This window comes from Telmatherina bonti, assembly GCF_933228915.1.
Source record: "Telmatherina bonti genome assembly, chromosome: 12".
NCBI classification, from domain to species: Eukaryota; Metazoa; Chordata; class Actinopteri; order Atheriniformes; family Telmatherinidae; genus Telmatherina; species Telmatherina bonti.
Window position 1 is genome coordinate 35,777,502 of NC_136610.1, and position 18,138 is coordinate 35,795,639.

General features: G+C 40.0%; 1 protein-coding gene across 1 annotated transcript; it reads left to right on the plus strand.

Moving 5' to 3' along the window:
* Positions 1-2,102: 2,102 nt before the first annotated feature.
* Positions 2,103-16,849, plus strand: ap1ar (adaptor related protein complex 1 associated regulatory protein). Its single transcript, XM_079250006.1, has 10 exons — positions 2,103-2,265; positions 4,577-4,625; positions 4,706-4,732; positions 6,797-6,822; positions 6,909-7,005; positions 7,180-7,278; positions 9,402-9,463; positions 11,650-11,723; positions 11,828-11,950; positions 13,919-16,849. Exons 1-10 carry the CDS (start codon positions 2,195-2,197, stop codon positions 14,179-14,181), a joined length of 891 nt encoding a protein of 296 aa, XP_079106132.1. The 5' UTR covers positions 2,103-2,194; the 3' UTR covers positions 14,182-16,849.
* The last annotated feature ends 1,289 nt before the right edge of the window (positions 16,850-18,138 follow it).

Below are 18,138 nucleotides of genomic sequence, written 5' to 3' on the forward strand. Positions count from 1 at the left end.
GCAATGTTTATTTTCTACACATATTCCCCTTCAGGATCGCAGGGTGCAACGTGACAAACATGACGGTGGACATCCAGCGGTTTATTTCCTTTAGTCTCAGCGTGTGGTTTTAAACAGAAACTCTACAGCAGGTTGTCCAAAGTGGGTTCTGGAGCGCTGCTGTGCTGCTGGTTTTCAGTGTTTCCTGCTTCAACAAAACTGACTCAAACTAAATGGACCCAACAGCCGATGAAGTTCTGGATAAAGGCCTGTTAGTTTGAGTCAGTTCTGTTGGAGCTGGAACACAACAACAACCTGGAGGATTGTGGCCCTCAAAGACAGAAGCTGGATACCCTGGTGTCTGTTTAAACACACTCGTAGTAACGAGCTCTCCAGGAAACGTTTAGTCTTTTGGCAAATCCACAGATTGTCCAGCTCCACCACTCTGGGTTGGTTTGGTCAGACTGGGACCCCAGTGGAAGGGTGCCAGAAAAGTATGATGGTACACGTTGTGTAAAGTTGCACCATTCTCTGTTTTTTGCCTGTGGAAATGCAAAAAAAAGGGGGTTTGGGGTACTGACAGGTACTGACCTGCACCAAACCAAACCTGTTGGTAAAAACAGTTTTTAGTTTCTTCAGTTCTTTAGTTAATTCAATAGTAAGTTTTACACACACTTCACCAAACAGACTAAACTTTGTGAACAAACTAAGCCACAATTCCATGACAGGTGCTCACAATTTGTTTTATGCATTTACGGTGAAAAAAGAAAAAGTATTCAGAGATACAAATATGTTCACATATCCGTTTAGTCATGAAAATATCAACTTTCCCTGTATTTTCATGCCTTCGTTCCAGCTTCTCTTAGACATGTTGCAGGAATTAAATGAAAAATGAATTAATATTATCAAAAAACAAAACATACAAAATAATTAAATAAAAGACAGTAAAATTTATCAGTTTGAACATTAGTTATCTCATTTTTTGTAATGTATTTAACTGAATATAGAGGGGAAAAGAGATAAGCAAATTATTGCATTCTGTGTTAATTTACATTTTGTAACATCCAAAATTGTAATTGGGGTATTAAAGTTAAAACCTTACATCAGCCAGAGCTACTGTGCTATCTGCATGTGTTTTGTTCTCCTTGTGCACAAGAATAAAAATTGCCTGGCTAAATTCACTATTTTTTCCACCACAGAAGTCATATTTTTGCATGATGCTGCAGTCATACCTCCAGTAAGGCAAAGCAAGTTTATTTGTATAGCACCTTTCATGTACAAGACAATTCAAAGGGCTTTACATGAAACATTAAAAGCATTACAGAAAGAAAAAAAGCATAAAAGAAAATACAAATATCACAATCATAATAAAATCATGAATTATATTAAAATAATTAAAATGAAATGAAATGAAAAATACTTTATTAGACCCCAAAGGGAAATTCAATATTGTAGTATATACTAATTAACTAGAGGAGGTCTTGTTCTGGAGGCTGATGGCTGCTGGCAGGAATGATCTTCTGTATCTTTCAGTCTTACATCGGACCTGAAGAAGCCTCTCACTGAACACACTTTGTTTTTTCATCACTGTGTTGTGGAGAGGGTGTGAAGAATCCTCCATCATCTTCATCAGCTTGTGCAGCATTCTTCTTTGGACAATCAGCTCCAGCGGCTCCAGAGTTACTCCAAGCACAGAAGCAGCTTTCTGGATCAGTTTGTTGATTCTCTTCAAGTCTCTGGTTCTGATGCTACTACCCCAGCAGATGCTGCAAAGCTGACTGCACTCTCCACAACAGACTTATAGAAGATATGCAACATCTTGGTGCAGACGTTAAACCATCTTAGCTTCCTTGAAAAGTAGAGTCTGCTCTGACCTTTAAAAGCAGAATTAATTAAAAGTAACTGAGAAAAGTACAACAGTATGACAAATTAAAAACTGTACAAGTCATGTAATAAGTTCATGAATGATAAAACGGAAAATAAACTGACTGAAACAGTTTTACTGTGTCGACCCAGCAGGAGGTTTGACGCTTCCACGTGGCGACAGCAGGGGCGCTTTCTCCCATGGCGGCCGCTCGGACATCAGCCGGAGAGGAAGTAGGGATGAGGAAGTGGAGCTCAGACAGAACTGGGCTTGAAGATGTCTGTCCAGCAGCAGCAGCAGCTGTTAAGGTGCTCCCTAAACAGCTAGAAACCAGTAACACCTGACAATGCGATGGGAAACTGCTGGGCTTACTGTGTTGGGCTCTTCAGGAGAGAAGCCAACAGGATCCAGAGAGGAGGAGGGTGAGTGGCGCGGAGCTTTAGCATGCTAAGCTAACTAGCCGTTAGCATCATCTCAACTAGCGTATCCGGTTACTGCTAATGTTTGTTTATTTATTTATTTAACAACAATGTACATATATAGGGCATATTTGTCGTATGCATTTAACAGGCGTTGAGATAACTTACAACAAGGCAGTCTGATAGGAAGCCTTGTTGCTGCTAATGTAGATCACAGTGTAGCATCGTGGTCTGACACTTTATTTATGCAGCTTTATTTATTTATGTTTTTCCAGTCTGACACTTTATTTATGCAGCTTGATTTATTCATGTCTTTTCCAGTCTGTTGGGAATGTGTAAAAGATTAAATAAAAACTAACAACTTAGCAGTCTGTTTGACAGATTTTGGGGGGTGTGCCACTGAATCAGGACCCCACCCCAGCTGTTCACAGCTTGGGCACAGGTCTAATGTAGTGCCAGCATCAACACACACACACACACACACACACACACACACACACACACACTCACTCACTGTCAGCTTCAGGAAAAGTCTTGCACGGTAACTTTAGACGTGTTTTTAAAACCTTTTGGATCTCATAGCTGATTCAGAATCACTGGTTTCACTGTTTTGTTTTGGTTTTTTTTGCTTGTTCTGCCACCAACATGTGTAAATAATTAATGTTTTTAGTCTGATTCCACATTGTGCTTTAAGATTAGAGAGGAACAAGCTGCTCCTCCTCCAGGTTAACCTACTAAAAATCGACTGCTGCTAATATTAGCTAAACTAATAAATAAAATATTTCTTTAAAAAATTAATTATTATGATTTACAATAAAATTATTTATAATTAAAATAGTTTATTTTTTATATATTTATATATTTCAATTTTTATATTTTATATATATATTTTTTAAAAATTATAATTATTAATAAAAAATAATAAACTTAGCTAAACTAAAAATAATTTATTAATAAAATGAATTATTATAAAATGATTTATCATTTAAATAATTATTTTAAAAATGATATATTTATATATTTTTTATTTTTATTATATTTTGTATATTTTATTTAAAAAATTTATTCATTATAAAATTATTAATAAAATTAATATAATTTATTATGAAATTTTTTATTAAAAATTTTATTATATATATATATATATATATATATAAATAAAAATTTAAATAATTTTTATAATAACTATAATTATTAATAAAATAATAAACTTAGCTAACCTAATAAAGCTAGTATAGATAATTGTACTGGTAATATATCAATATTATGTAAATCAATTTATACATGTGTATAAATTATTTAATGATATAATCTCAACAGAGTAATGAAACATCTATTAGAATTAATTTTCTGCCTACAGACACGAGTTACAGCTCCATTAATCTTTAATCAATATTAAGAACATAAATGCAAAGAGCTCATGTTAGCTATGACACAATTCTTTTTATGACCTTCAGAGGCCAAATAATATATTAATATGTCACAATCCTCTAAGAATCTATTTATAAAGGTAATAATATGTTTTTAATATAGGAGACGAACAACTCACCAGGTTGAAGGTGTAACTGATTATTTTTGTTAAATCAAGTAACAAAACTAATTTATCAGCCGGTGAAGTCTGACTTCACCCAGCAGACTTAAAAAAATCCGTTTTTGCTTTGATGGAGATTATTTGTTGAACACATGGTGCTCCTGGGTTAACAAGAATGTTTCATCTGAACCAGAAACGGCCTCGGATGTGTAGATTCTACGACAGATTCATGATTGCTCCAAAATTTCTCCTGTTATCATTCATTTATAGCAGACACCTATTTACAAGCTTTTTCTTTGCATATTCATGAATAAAGATGTTCCTTTGTAAATAAACCAATTCAGTGGATGTTAGTGAGTCATCCAAAACGTTTCCACTTACTGGAGAGTAAATAAATATTATATAATTGAACGTAATGTAATTATGCAAGCGATAAATACGAAAGGACAATGATACAACTATATTTTATAGAAGATTTACATAATATGATTCATATATTATTTTATCAATATTTAAGAGAATACATTGAAATAAATTATGATATATTCTAAATATAACTAATAAACAAAAAAGTATCATTGCATATGTCTGTAGAAGTAAAATACTGTTTTGTTTTTTTTTTAAAAGTTGCATCGTTTTCTATTAATTCCTGCATTAATGTCAGTTGTCAACAATGACATCATCATAAAAAGGAAACATCAGCTGCTTGATTATCAACAATCTGAAGGTCTGAAATGTCATATTATTGCATATTAAATCCATTAATTGTAGTTCTATCTGCAGGTCCAAATACTTCCACAGCAGTACGACGGGGGAGCATTACACAATAGAGGTACGCGTCGTGCATTTCAGTCCTCTCCTGTGTTCAACAGCGATTATTCAGACACTGAACTGAGTCTTTTCATTCTGCAGTTTGAAAACCTGGTAGAAAGCGATGAGGTAAGTCTGATTCTATTCTATTCTATTCTACAGCAACACAAGGTTGTTCCCAAGCTTCCAGTATCCAGTCATATCCAGATGTCATTATTTTCCTAAAAACTCGTCCAGGAAATTTTACATTTTTATGTTTTTGCTAGGAATTTTTCTGCTTTTCATCTGATTGCCTGAATCTTTTGTGAGATCTGCCAGTCGGGCAGCAGAGAAGGATCTATGGATGTGTTCTCTCTCTGAGCATCAGCATACCTGGGTTGTTACCTGGTCTGACTTACTCAGACATCCAGGATCCTGACTGGAGGCGTGACAAAGCTGGTTATCAGTCCAATCTTGACTTTCTACCGTCTGACCAATCACAGGCCTGGAGAAACCCAGCAGCGCGGCTGCTTCACCCTGGAGGAGTCTAGAGAATGTAAACGCATCATCAAGGCCAAACGCAACACTGTTGCCGTAGCAACAGCCAGGAATGAATGATGACAGACTCTGTTAAGACCTAAGTTCATCAGATTATGCAATATTAATTAATCGGACTATATAAGCAGAGGGTACTCTGATCACTTTGTTACGGTCCAGATGTTTCAGGCAGAGTTTCCTCACTTCACTTTTCTCCTTTTAGATATTTCATTCAGTAGTTTTCAGTCTCCGCTCCCATGTCAGAGCATTTTGGGACAACACGAGTAGTTGTCCGTTCCGTAACTTGGTGGTTCCTCCGTTCTGACACGTTTTTATCATTATTAACTCCATTATTTAAGATGCAACCCGAGTGGAGCTCAACAGGCTCGGGAACAAATCTAGAACAAGAACCAAAGCTTTATTTTCTCATCACAAGGATGCTTCTATCAAACAAATCTCTCCCACAAGCGCTCCTCTCTAGATCTTCACACTGTTACAAACCCCCAGCTCGCCAGTGAAAGGTGGAGAGGTTTGTAAGCATTAAACACCAACAAATAAGTTCTTTTTAAAAAGGTGTTTATTTGCGGGCATGAATGTTGTTGCCCGTGACAAACGGGCAGGAATAAAGAAACAACATTTGTACCGGGCTTCACATCACACCCTGAACAACAAGAAGTGTGACAAACTATTAACAACAAAGCCACTGTTATTTAAGACAAGTTACAAAATACCCCTACTGGGCTCATAAACACAAAGATTCAAAGTACAAATCCATACTACACCACAAAAACCACTTTCCCAGGCTGACAACCACGACAAAGTGAACTGAGCCATCAACACTCAGCTGCCCTGAATGATTGCCAGCCTGCTCTTTAAATAGGGCTGACGAGCTGAAGATGATGATGAGGGAGCGAGTCCTGGAAGGAGCAGTGCAGCCAGTAGTAGAGTGGAAACAAGGCAGCCAACCAATAGTCTAGTGGAGATCAGACTGTCAGTTTTGCATCACAAGCAATGGGACGTAACAACACCAACACGGACAGAGAACGGACTGATCAGCGGCGGTGCTTTCATACGCGTTGATCTTTTATCCAGAACACAACCTGCTCGCCATCCAGTTACCCCAGTCACGGCTCTTTGACAGGAGCCAAACCTCCCATCACCAGTGTGGATGCAACTCTCCTCCCAGCTGTCTCAGATACAAGCTGAGGTAGAATCACCTCCACTCTCCAAGTTAAATGTGTAAGTTCAGCAGATGTTCTCCTGCCTCATCCTTCATTCTGCAGCACCAGGTTGTTAACTTGGTCCTTCGATCCACCGATCCTACATGAGATTCTGTGGCATTTTGTTTACTGAGCGCTTCAGACCGGGGGAAGGAGACTGTTCTGTCTTTGCTCTGCTGCTTCAGGCCCGACTGCATTAAAATCCAGGTAAAATGAAAAGCCAGGCTGCACCGGCGAAGACGTTTTGCTCTCTGACATGCTCTCTACCCATGATGGGTAGGAATTGACAAGGTGCAGCCTCTGCAAAGCCATCTCTGCTCCCTCTTGGCCGCTGTCCATTTCCCTCCAAGGTTTAACTCGATTATGCTGCATAGGAAGCAGAATGGCAGCGTTTGAGTCGAGGCGAGCAGCTGAGTGGATGTACTTCATCTAAAACCTTTTCTCTGCTGCGTTTCAGGCCGAGAGCCCTCAGCCCTGCCCAAAGTAAGACACCCAGACCCGCTTTTACGTGATTACATCTCATGCATAACCTTAAAAAGATGACTTGATTCAGTTGTTTTCCATCTCAGGCCCATCAGCGAGGATGAGATCAACCACCTGAGAGAACACCGCTACGCTGCTCTGTCCGACAAACAAGTCCTGATCGACCAGAAGCTGCAAGCTGAGGTGAGATCCAGCCCGGCTTCCTGAGACTTCCAGCCCCCATTTCTCACTTTATGTTCTAAAGCTGTCTTTGTTTGTTTGTTTGGCTTATTTGTTTTGTTATGATTTGCTGCATACGTTTTTCTGTTTGGGTAATTTTCTGTTTTGTGTTTGTTTCATTTTGTTATTTCTGCTCAGTTAGAGACACAAGAGGAGAAGTTGAGGCTAGAAGAGGAGGCTAGAAATGCCGCCCAGCGTGAGGCCGCCAGGCTGGCGCGAGAGCGAAAATTAAAGGAGGTGAGGCGGCCGCGAGCGCTCCCTTCTCCCAGTTTACCTCACGGCTCGGCTAAAGCAGCTTCTCCTCTGAGATGGGGGGGGGCTTCTGTTCTCATGGCAGGCTTTTCTTTGTTTATCCATCTTTTTTTACTTTTTTGTCCCTATTAGTCTGTTTATGTTGTTGCATTTGGGAAACTGTACTTCTCCATCTTTCAATATTTTTTATCAGTAATAATAAGAGAAAAAGACATTCAGAAGTAGTTTTTCTTTTTAGCTTTTCATTAACTGGAGAGAAATATGTTTCCATCTCGACATGAATGTGGAGAGTCCTAAAGGTGTCTCTCATTCCATACAAATACGTTTACCTTTAGATACACCGCATGCAATATGTTTAATGCATTTAACTAAAACAAAAAGACCAAAACAACACACACACACACACAGCCAGGTCATATCTGCTGTTGAATCAGCAAATAATGCTGACAAAGGATGGTCAGGTTTGGACCGACATCTTATTGTAATCGAACAAAAATGGCATCAAATGCTGTGCTTCCAAAAGTTTTGTTTTTGTCACCATAAACGAAAGTTTAAAAGTTGTTGTAAGGTTTGACGCCTCCGAGCAGCAGCAAGTGATTGGTTGAGCATGATGTCAGTCAAGAAAACTGACCAATCAGAGTTGTTGATTTCTCTTTCCTAACCTGTTCAACAGGTTTACAACATATTCCTTCAACACGCCTCAATCAGTCACGATACAAATGCAAATTCTGTGTGTTGTGGCTTTTTTATTTCCGTGACCCTTCAGGGCCACCATAGTTTAATTATCTGGAAATCACTAAATATAATGAATGAACTTAAAGCTCGAGTAGGTAACGTTGCCCAGAGACGTGTTCCTCTGGGTGAAGCGGTTCCTCGTCCTGATAGTAGTCTATACATTCTGTAATCATGAACAATAAGAAATATAGTTACACCCCTCAGTTTACTGTAAATCTGTAAAAACTCTGACCAATCCAAACCTTCCGACCCAAATGGAGTTGTTCATTTCTTATATTTCGTAAGCTTCTTCTCCCGGCTCCCCTCCTCCCCCTCCAGCAGCGCATACCTGATAGCCACACCCTGCATATAAACAGCGAGTTAGGATGAAAATACAAAGTAGTGAAGAAGAAACTCGGAAGGCAAACATGGCTGAGAAAATGCAGGAAGGATTTCCCAACCCGGCTTATTTGCCTCCTCCTGTTAAACAGCCGAGAAAGAGAAAATCGTTGGTGGAAAAGGCTGCGAATAAAAAAGCCTCGGATCACGCAAGGAGCAGAACAAGAGGGGGAGGAGCCAAGCCAGGGGGAGGAGCCAAGACAGGGTCTTGCTGGCTCACCAACATTACCTTTTCCAGCTTTAAACTCCAAACATGAAGACAAAAGTAAAATCCAGATGCGGAATCCAGATCCAGTCCTGGAGAAAGTCCCCACACCTACGAGACGCATCGTTGTTCTAAACCGGGCTCAAAGGGACATCTGGCAGTGAAGCCGAGCTGAGCGGCGACTTCTAACACCAGGCAGAGGCGTTAAGGGACGGTGGCTGCCAGTGGCCAAAACGCCACAAGCAGAGATTTTAGCTGCACGAATGTTTGTTAGATGTGAAGAGGATCTGGGTCCTGGTTTAACCCCGCTGAGCTGCAGCGACCTGCAGAGAGCTGTTCAGCAAAGATCGATTAAAAGCAAAGAAAGCAGGTAAATCCGGAGGTCACTGACCTCCTGTAGCCATGGAAGAGTCTCTGATTGATTCTGCAAATAAGACATGAAAAGTCCAACTGTTGTGTATTCCTGCAGTGTGTCTGTCTAATCAGTTCACATTAAGTTTTTATTACCACTGTTTACAGGAAATTACAAATAATCTGTTGGTTCTACAGCAGATCTCCAGTTCCTCTTCAGGTTACGTGACATAAAAATGAGTTCAAGTTTAGTTTTTTACTTCAGTTTTCACTCTTCTGCTGGCCTGCTGTTACTTTTCTGGTTATAATTAAAAAAATCTGCTTGTTTCGTCTTGGATGACACCAGAATATCGAATGTTTTAAGTCGATGTTTTAACATGTTTTAAATCTGTTTGATTTTGCTGAAAGATGTGAGTATGATGTGTATTTGTGTTTGCAGCTGCCTGCCCAGAGGACTCGTGGGAGAGCCGACGGCTCCAGCGGGGACACCCAGCAGAAAAAGTCAGTTGTTCCCTAATAAATCCAACGTATTACGTCTGGTCTGGTGTGTAAATATAGACGCGTGGCTTCCACTGAAATCTCAAATATAAACTTCTTAAAACTGTTTCTATGAGCTGCAAACACAGTTTAGACAAACTTTTAACATCAGGTGGACAAAGTCAATAAAAATATGTAAAATTATGCTTCATATTTGATAAAACTGTTGTGAATTATACCCGGCTTCCACTTGCATCCACCTGGACGAACCTGCATTTAATGGAAAATCTCCCATTTTCCACTTTCCGTAATCCCAGGGTCCGCTCCTTTTCCATCAGAAGTGATGACGAAGAGGAGTTTGATGCTTAAATGGGGGGGGGGGTTTACCAGTGGAAAGGGGCTTTGCCAAAACAAATGAGGCATGAAGTGAAGCTGATGATGAAAATAAAAAAATTTTTAAAAAAGTCACACATTTGTTTCAGACCGGGGATGAGTAAATAACTCAGTAACTCAGAGGAGTTGCCCACCGCTGTAGTCTGCGAAGTGCAACAGTGTCCGTGTGGAGGTCTCTTAACAAATAAACACAACACGGCATAATGATGTTGGACTGGGACATAACAGAACAGAATTCTAACATAACCAGAAGTTCTTCAATGAATCCTTTTTAATGGCTGACTTATAACCTTAAAGGCCAAACATCAATATTATTCCTGTAGTTTATCTGCAGACTCCCTCTGGTTTGTTTGTTCCATCCAAGTATTTCAAAGGAGCGTTCTCACCGAACATCCGGCTTATTCCTCGGCTAATCTCCACCCACCCGACTGGCTGTTGGGTTGCCTGGGCAGTAAATGGAGCAGACCCTGTGTTTTCTGCTCGTTATATGGATTTGACTCCATCATTCTGATGCCGCTAAACTTGGCGACGTCAGTGTAATTCTACTGGATCACACGATTAAAAAGGAGGGGTCCGGCATGCAAATCAGCAAAGTTAAAGACCCATAATTCAGATTTACGGAGAGAATTTCCTCTAATTCCACGCTCATTGACACGGTGGCGTCGCAAACAGGTGCGGCTTGTTTGTCATGTTTTCGTCTTTTTAGCAACTTTTTGATAAAATTTCATCCGAAAACAGAACTCTACCCCACAGGAGACGTGCTGGAGATGATTTTAAACATGATGAGACGGAGTTGTCTGAAATTCCTCATCGAATGACGAGGACCTCACTCAGTGCCAAAACCATCAAGTTGTGTCTCCTCTGCAACTTTGATTGTTTCACTTCTGCACCACGAATCTGCAGATAGTATCCACGTTGATTCATGCTTTTCTAAAGTTCTATGTTCTATAAATGCAAAAATAAAATGTAGTTAATAGGGGTGGGAAAATCGAATCGAAAAATCGGAAATCTGGATTTTTTTCTTCACAATTTTAAAATGGATTTTTTTGTAAAAAAAAAAAAAATCTTTTTTTTTTTTCTCAAATAAAATTAATCCACTATAAAAAATTTTGTAATTTTTGTTGGTTTTATGGATCTTTTTACTTGTCTTCTTGGGCATTATAGCAGCAGAATGATGATCTGGCTGGTGTGTTGTTTTTTGCTCACTGAAATCAAGAAAATTACTGGCAAAAAGAAGTTTAAAAAAAAAAAAGTTTTTAATTACAAAAATCATCAATATTGAAGAATTTTGAGAATCGCAATTTAAATCGAATCGGTACCCAAAAAATCGGAATCGAATCGGGAGAAAAGCATGTCGTCACAGCCCTAGTAGTTAGAGTGAAATCTTGATACGATTCGTCCTCAGCAGAGTTGCATCTGCAGCGATGTGATGAAATCTTCCAGCAGTTATCTTTACTGTGAAACAAAGATGATTTCCACAGAGCATCTCCATGCAGATAAATCGACTCTTTTTGCTTTCGTCTTTCTGCAGACACTTCCTTCCGCTGTCATTAACAGCTGTTTAGTCGCTTCAGCCTGTTTTCGGTCTCTGCTCTCAGCAGACGTCGAGTTAAAGATGCCAACGCTGACTTAGGTCCTGCTGTGAACCATGGCGCTGCCTGCAGAACACACATTAACACACTATACTAACTGGTTCCCAGTTCAGAGCCCACGCAGGCCGAGCAGCGTCCTCTTTAATGGGAAGGGAAGGTTTTCTCTGTCTGGCTGTGCTGTGAGTAAACATCTGCTGTGATTGTTGTCTCTGTGACACCTTGCAGACAAGCGACCGGGGAGGATTTTGACGTCTACCTCCAGAATGTTAAAGCTCAGTCGGAGGCTTTCAGGAGCAGCAGTGAGTGACCCGTCTGCCCAGTTTACTGAACTGATGATGCTTGTTGTGCCGTCTGGAGAGGATTTCTGTGATCGATGCTGCATGAACTGTCTGTCTGTAAGCAGGACTTCCCTCCGACACAAACGCTGTGACGCCCAACACAGAGTACAGCTGGGATTTCACCACCAAGACCCGCTCCACCAACGATGACGGGACCTCGCTGGATCTGGAGTGGGAGGATGAGGAAGGTGAGCTGGTTTACCAGACTGCACGTCCAGAGCCTGGAATATTCTGCAGCCTGGATTAGGTTTCTGTGTTTGCACACCGGTGTGAAACATAGAGCTGGGCGATTAATCGGATTTTAATCTCAACTACGATCTGGGTTTCCAACGATGATAAAAATAAAAGGCTGTGATTATTTTTCTCTCTGCAGTTTCCTCTCCTGCTGTCTTCAGCTGCTAATCGAGCGTCTCTGGCGTTGCAGCGCTGTGCTGTAAACTCCTCCCACAGCCGCTTTGCTTTCATTCAGACACTGTTGCCAACTTGGAGACTTTCTCACTAAATCTGGAGACTTTTTTTGTTAAAAGCGACAAATCTAGCAGCTTTTACTGGAGTTATTAGAGACTTTTCTGGTGTTGTGGCGACTGACTTGAAGGCACATATTGTTCTGCAGTTACTGTAAGGAAGGAGCAGCGGGAGCCTCTCCCGTCCTAAAGCACTCCCAGGCGGCCAGTCTCAGTCGGCTCCGGCTGCAGGTCAATGTAGAATAACTGCAGTAGGTTGTGGAAGTTCACCTAAACATAGTTTATACCATTGTCAGTGACAACTGGCTGCATTATTTTCATATACATAGTTCGGCCAGTTAAACGCTGTAATATCCCTCCGTTACGGGGCGTTACCATAGCAACGCGTTAACCAGCTGGTTCAGATCAGCCGTCTTTTAACAGGTGAATGAGAGAAACGCGCTGCAGCCTGACAGCGGTTGTTTGGCATAAAACGTACATCCAGGCCAACGTAAAATAGTTCCTATATAAGCTGTAAAAGCGGATTAAACAACTCAGAACCGTCCATTAGACGGTTATAATGCACGACACGGAGTCTAGAACACCACGGTGCGCAGCGTTGTTTATAAATACTGGATAATTGTGTTAAATAATACAGATGTTAATTTCAGTAAAAATAATCGAGATTATAATTTTTTGTCATAATCTTGCCATCTTGGCAGGGGCATGCGTATCGTCTCGCTCAGAAAATACAAATATGGGCAAAGAGGTGGAGCTTAGAGGGGGGCTGTGAGTGTCATGGTGGATGATTGACGTCCGGTGAACTCTGAGCTGCCTGTAGCTAGGAGCTAACTAAGCTAATAGAAGCTAACCAGCTAATGGAGGTTGGTGAATTAAAGCTAAATCACCACCGAAAAACCGTGGTTCTACATTCTGTCTTCTTGCAGTGGTACCTGTCAATCAAAAGGACACGCCCCTAGTTATGTCGAATTCCAAGATTAAATAATTTTTTTAACAAAGTTATAAAAAAAGAAAAAAACTTCACTCCCCCCACAGTTGTCATGAAGGTAAACCTGACCTATTAAACCCAAAATATTCAATAAAAGTTGCAAGCTGTAAACATGTTTATTCCTGCTGTAAACATGTTTATTCCTGCATTAAACGTGTTTATTTCTGCTGTAAACATGTTTATTCCTGCTGTAAACATGTTTATTTCTGCTGTAAACGTGTTTATTTCTGCTGTAAAAACATGTTTATTTCTACTGTAAACATGTTTATTCCTGCTGTAAACGTGTTTATTCCTGCTGTAAACGTGTTTATTTCTGCTGTAAAAACATGTTTATTTCTACTGTAAACATGTTTATTTCTGCTGTAAAAACATGTTTATTTCTACTGTAAACATGTTTGTTCCTGCTGTAAACGTGTTTATTTCTGCTGTAAACATGTTTATTCCTGCTGTAAACGTGTTTATTTCTGCTGTAAAAACATGTTTATTTCTACTGTAAACATGTTTATTCCTGCTGTGAAGTTGGTCTTTTTAACATGGGAGTCTATGGGGATTTGCAGCCCCTAGTGGATGAAGGGGGAACTGCAGTTTTTGGCTTTCCTTTGTCCCACCAGAGGGTTCCCGCTTGGTCGGAACAGTCTGCAGTCGTTTCCCTGTGAGACAGCAGATTAATGGCAGCAACATTTCTGCATGTGTCCTCTCTGCAGGAATCAACCGTGCGCTGCCCGTCTGGGAGAGGTCTCGGACGGAGGAGGACATCCTGCGCGCAGCTCTGAGGCCGGGCCTGAAGCCAACGACGAGCGGGCCGACCTCGGCCTCAGAGGACTCCAACGCTTTGGAGTGGGAGAATGATTTTGTGAGTACTCACCCAGAGGACGGCGCAGACGCCGAGTTCGAAGGCTTTGTCAATCCCGTCCTCGACACTCCCTCCGAGGACTGCGGCCTCAGGTCGGACAACCAGGACAGATAGTGTCCAGAACCAAAGGAGACGTTCGCTGTGCCCCCTTCGAGGAAAAACCCACCAGCTTCTTGCCTCTCATGCTGTTGGTTTTCTGAACAGAGATAGAAGCTGCCGGAAGATGTGGACCTCTTCACGGCGGTTCGGTTCGCTCAGACTCATCATTTCAGTGCCTTCATTTGCTCCGTCAGCCCGCCGTCGTAACGGAGGACTTGCATCCATCTCACCCGCTCTTCAGGAAGTGCTTCTTCCCAGTCAGGCTGGTGCCAACCGGTTCTCCATCCCGGAGCGGGTTTCCCTGGTTACGGCGTGATGCTTTTTAAATCCCAGTGCCTGGAGACCAGCTCAGAGCTGCTCCCAGTGGCCGGAGTGTTCCAGCCCAACTTCTGTTGGGATGAAACCAGCAGAAGCACAAACGTGTCCTTTAGTACCTCCTGTGGTTTTAATGGATGCTAATAAAGAGAAAAAGCAACTGAATCCCAAACAATGAAACCATTTAGGCGAGTCTTTGAATGCATCGCGTAGAAAGTTTGGTTGTTTCTTCACTTCACAAACTAAACCGTCTGGCAGAAATCAGTTTTTTCCTCTTTGATACTGTGCCTGGAGATGGCGGCGACGTGTCGGTGGTTCAACTTTCTGTTCTCTTCCATCCACAGCGAGACGTTTGAGGCGTCTTTGTGTTAAATCTGCATGTCCGTTGTTGTTAGCCTGCAGAGTTGTGAGGAAGCTCCTCCATCATGCGCTGCTTCACGGCGGCTCGTCGTCACCTTTCAGCTTCAGAACAGCTACTTTTGCACCTCTTGGTTGATGTTCTTCTCTAACGCGAAGTGTTTCTGTTTGCTGGTTCCATGCAGAGTTGCCGTAACGTTGCCTTTGCATGGTAGGACATGCATGATCACAAACGTGGGGAGAATTTCTTTTTTATTACAGAATGAAGCGATTCCTAAAGGACCAGAACGACGTGAGTTCACACAGAAAAACAGCAGAGTCAAAAAATAGATGAAGAATTAAGAAAACCTTTTTTTCAACGTGCGCGCAAACGAACGTGAAGACTGAGGTGAAACTTTCAGATAAAAAGTGGCAGATTTCAGCTCTGAAATACGTTTTATTTTGCTTTAAGCTAGAAGATTTTGCTGAATGCTGCTTTTGGTTTCAGAAAAGTTCTTTTCAAACCTTTTTTTATATATATATATAATTTTCTATTCTTAACATTTCATTTAACATCTTTTTTCATCACAATGTTTTACAATTTTTTTCTTTTTTGGGTTCTTCAATTAGGAATTTAAACCTTGAAATTATTTTTATTGTCTCTGTTTTGGTCTTTTATTTTTTATTTTTTAATCTACATTCACAATTTCTTACTATTTTTTGTTATTCTTTTTTAAAGATACATTAGAATCCTTGATTATAATTAATGTTATTAAAAATGATTTTTTGTTTATTTTTTAAAGGATGTCTGAGAATAAACTGGACATTTAGTGAGAATCGTTGTAATTTGATATATTTAAAATATTTTTTAATTATTTCTTTAAAATCTTTCCATTTTTCAATTTTATCCCTTTTTTTAAGGATGAGACTAAATAAACTGATCATTGTCTAAAAATTATCAATACATCATATTTATTATTAGAAAGCATTAAAAAAGGATTTTCTTACTTTTTCCACGAGTTTGTTGCAAAGTTCCAGTTTTCATGTTGTTCATCAGAGTTCTTCTCCTTTAATGTGCACAGTCTCAAACAGGATAAAACTTCTTCGTTTATCCAAAGTGACTTAAAAGTGAAAAACAAGATTGTTGGAAAGAAAAACTCGTAACTGCCAGAAGTGGAAAGTGCAACTTATGAAACATGTTAGAAAAGAAGGAAAGGAACAAAAATACCTGAATGTTTGTTTATTTTTGCTTCCTGCTCATTTATTGGCAGCAGCGGGATGTAAAGCTGCAGCTGACTGGCAGCTTTTACGTCCACACGTAAAAACATCCGCGCTCTTCTGTTTTCTCATCATCATGAGAAGAGCTGCAAACTTCTCCACGTTGGAAATAAAGATTTTTACTCTCAAACTATGATTCTTTCTGTATTTTAATGGATCAGCAGGTAAAATCCTTTTCCATGACGGGAATGCCTTCAGCTTGCAGACAAAACGCCGGCAGTCTTCCTGCAGAATTCTTTCTTTTAGGTTATAAATTTAGAAAGCAAAGTTATTGATATGAACAGAAATGGTAAAATTGTTGCACGATAACCTGAGACAATCCCCACGTTAAAATCCTTTTTCAGAGTCATAAATACGTATTAATTCTGAGTCTGGACCAAACATGCAAGCGTGCGTCCGGCCCCGTTTCTATTTCAGTTTTTCTAGTCCCGCCACGTGTTGGAGCAGAACCTGGAACCAAAGTTTATCCCTGAACCGGACTCTAGGAGTGTCCCAGTTGCACCTGTATGTGTGGCTTTGTGTTTCATGGTCAACATTCACCCGATCGGAGGAGGAAGATGATGCTAAACGTGCACTACTGTACATGGAACATGGGTTGATGCGCAGAGATGCTGAATGTGATTCTATAATAATTTACTTTTTTTTTTCCTTTTGAACACATTTATTCTGTTTTGCTGTGATTGTTTGAGTTTTGATTAATCACTGTAAATTTTGTAAAGACAATGCAACTTAACATTCCTCGTCACACTGAACTTAGAGAAATAAATCAAATATTCCCTCATTCTGGGTGTTCTGTTCTCCACGAACATTATATTCAAGAAACACCATCAACCTGATTGCTCCTGGACATAAACAAACTGCTTATGTCCATTTATTTTTTATCCTGATTGGATGTGTCACTTTATTACTTAAAGGTGGAGTATGTAAGATTTTCAACATTTTCTAAATAAATTAACTAATAAAATAACTACAATCATAATTAGAAAGTTTTTTGAGCATGTAGGTTCAAGTCCGTCCATATTTGATGCGTTATTAAATTACAAGTTTAATTAATGACAAAAGCACTTTTTTACTGGTAGGCAAACATTTAAGAAGGGTCTTTGTCATTAATTAAACTTGTAATTTAATAACGCATCAAATATGGACAGACTGGAACCTACATGTAAAAAAAACTAATTATGATTGTAGTTATTTTTTTAGTTAATTTTTTTTTAAATATTGAAAATCTTACATACTCCACCTTTAAGTCAAATCATGATTTGACTGAATTTCCTGAGTCAAATCAATGAGTAATTAGACTGGTGCAGAGTTTAATGTCAAAGTATGCACCATTCTAAATAACCTGATGTATCAGGTGTGTTGTAGCAGGGAAACTGAACACTTTTAATGAAATTAAAATTATTAATGAAAACAAATCCGGTTAAATCAGAGGTGTTTGAAGTCGGTCCTCTGGGTCCATGTGTCCCTGTCCCGACACACCTGGCTCACATTAAACTGATCCGACAGCCAGTTCTGTACGACTCATTCGAGTCAGGTGTGTTGGAGTAGGGAAACATGGAAAACCTGCAGGCTCATGGTCCTGGGAATCAGGCCGTCTACAGTAAGAAAGATAATTCACTGAATGGAGGTGGCCAAATTCAAGATAAGAAATAATAGAAGTGGTGAATGAACTTGGTGTTTTTCAGCTGCTGTGCTGTGGAAAATTATCTAATTCCATCTAATTGATCTAAAAAGCAGCTCAGTGTTCATCCAAACAGGCACAAGTTTCTCACTCAAGAGTGAGAGATCATAAAAATTTTCTTGTTTTTATCTAATTTCTGTTCAAGACCAGGGCCGGATTAAAAGTGCTCAGGCCCCTGGGCCCAGAGTGTCCCACAGGCCCCCCTTCCCCAGCACAAATTTGTGAAAATTGTAAAAAATACACAGTGAAACAACATTTCTAACATCTCTCAGCCAGTGGGACACTGGCTGCACTAGACACAGTGGTGTAACTACCTGACTTTTATGTTCATTTTGTTTCATGTCCAGACTGCTGGTGTATGG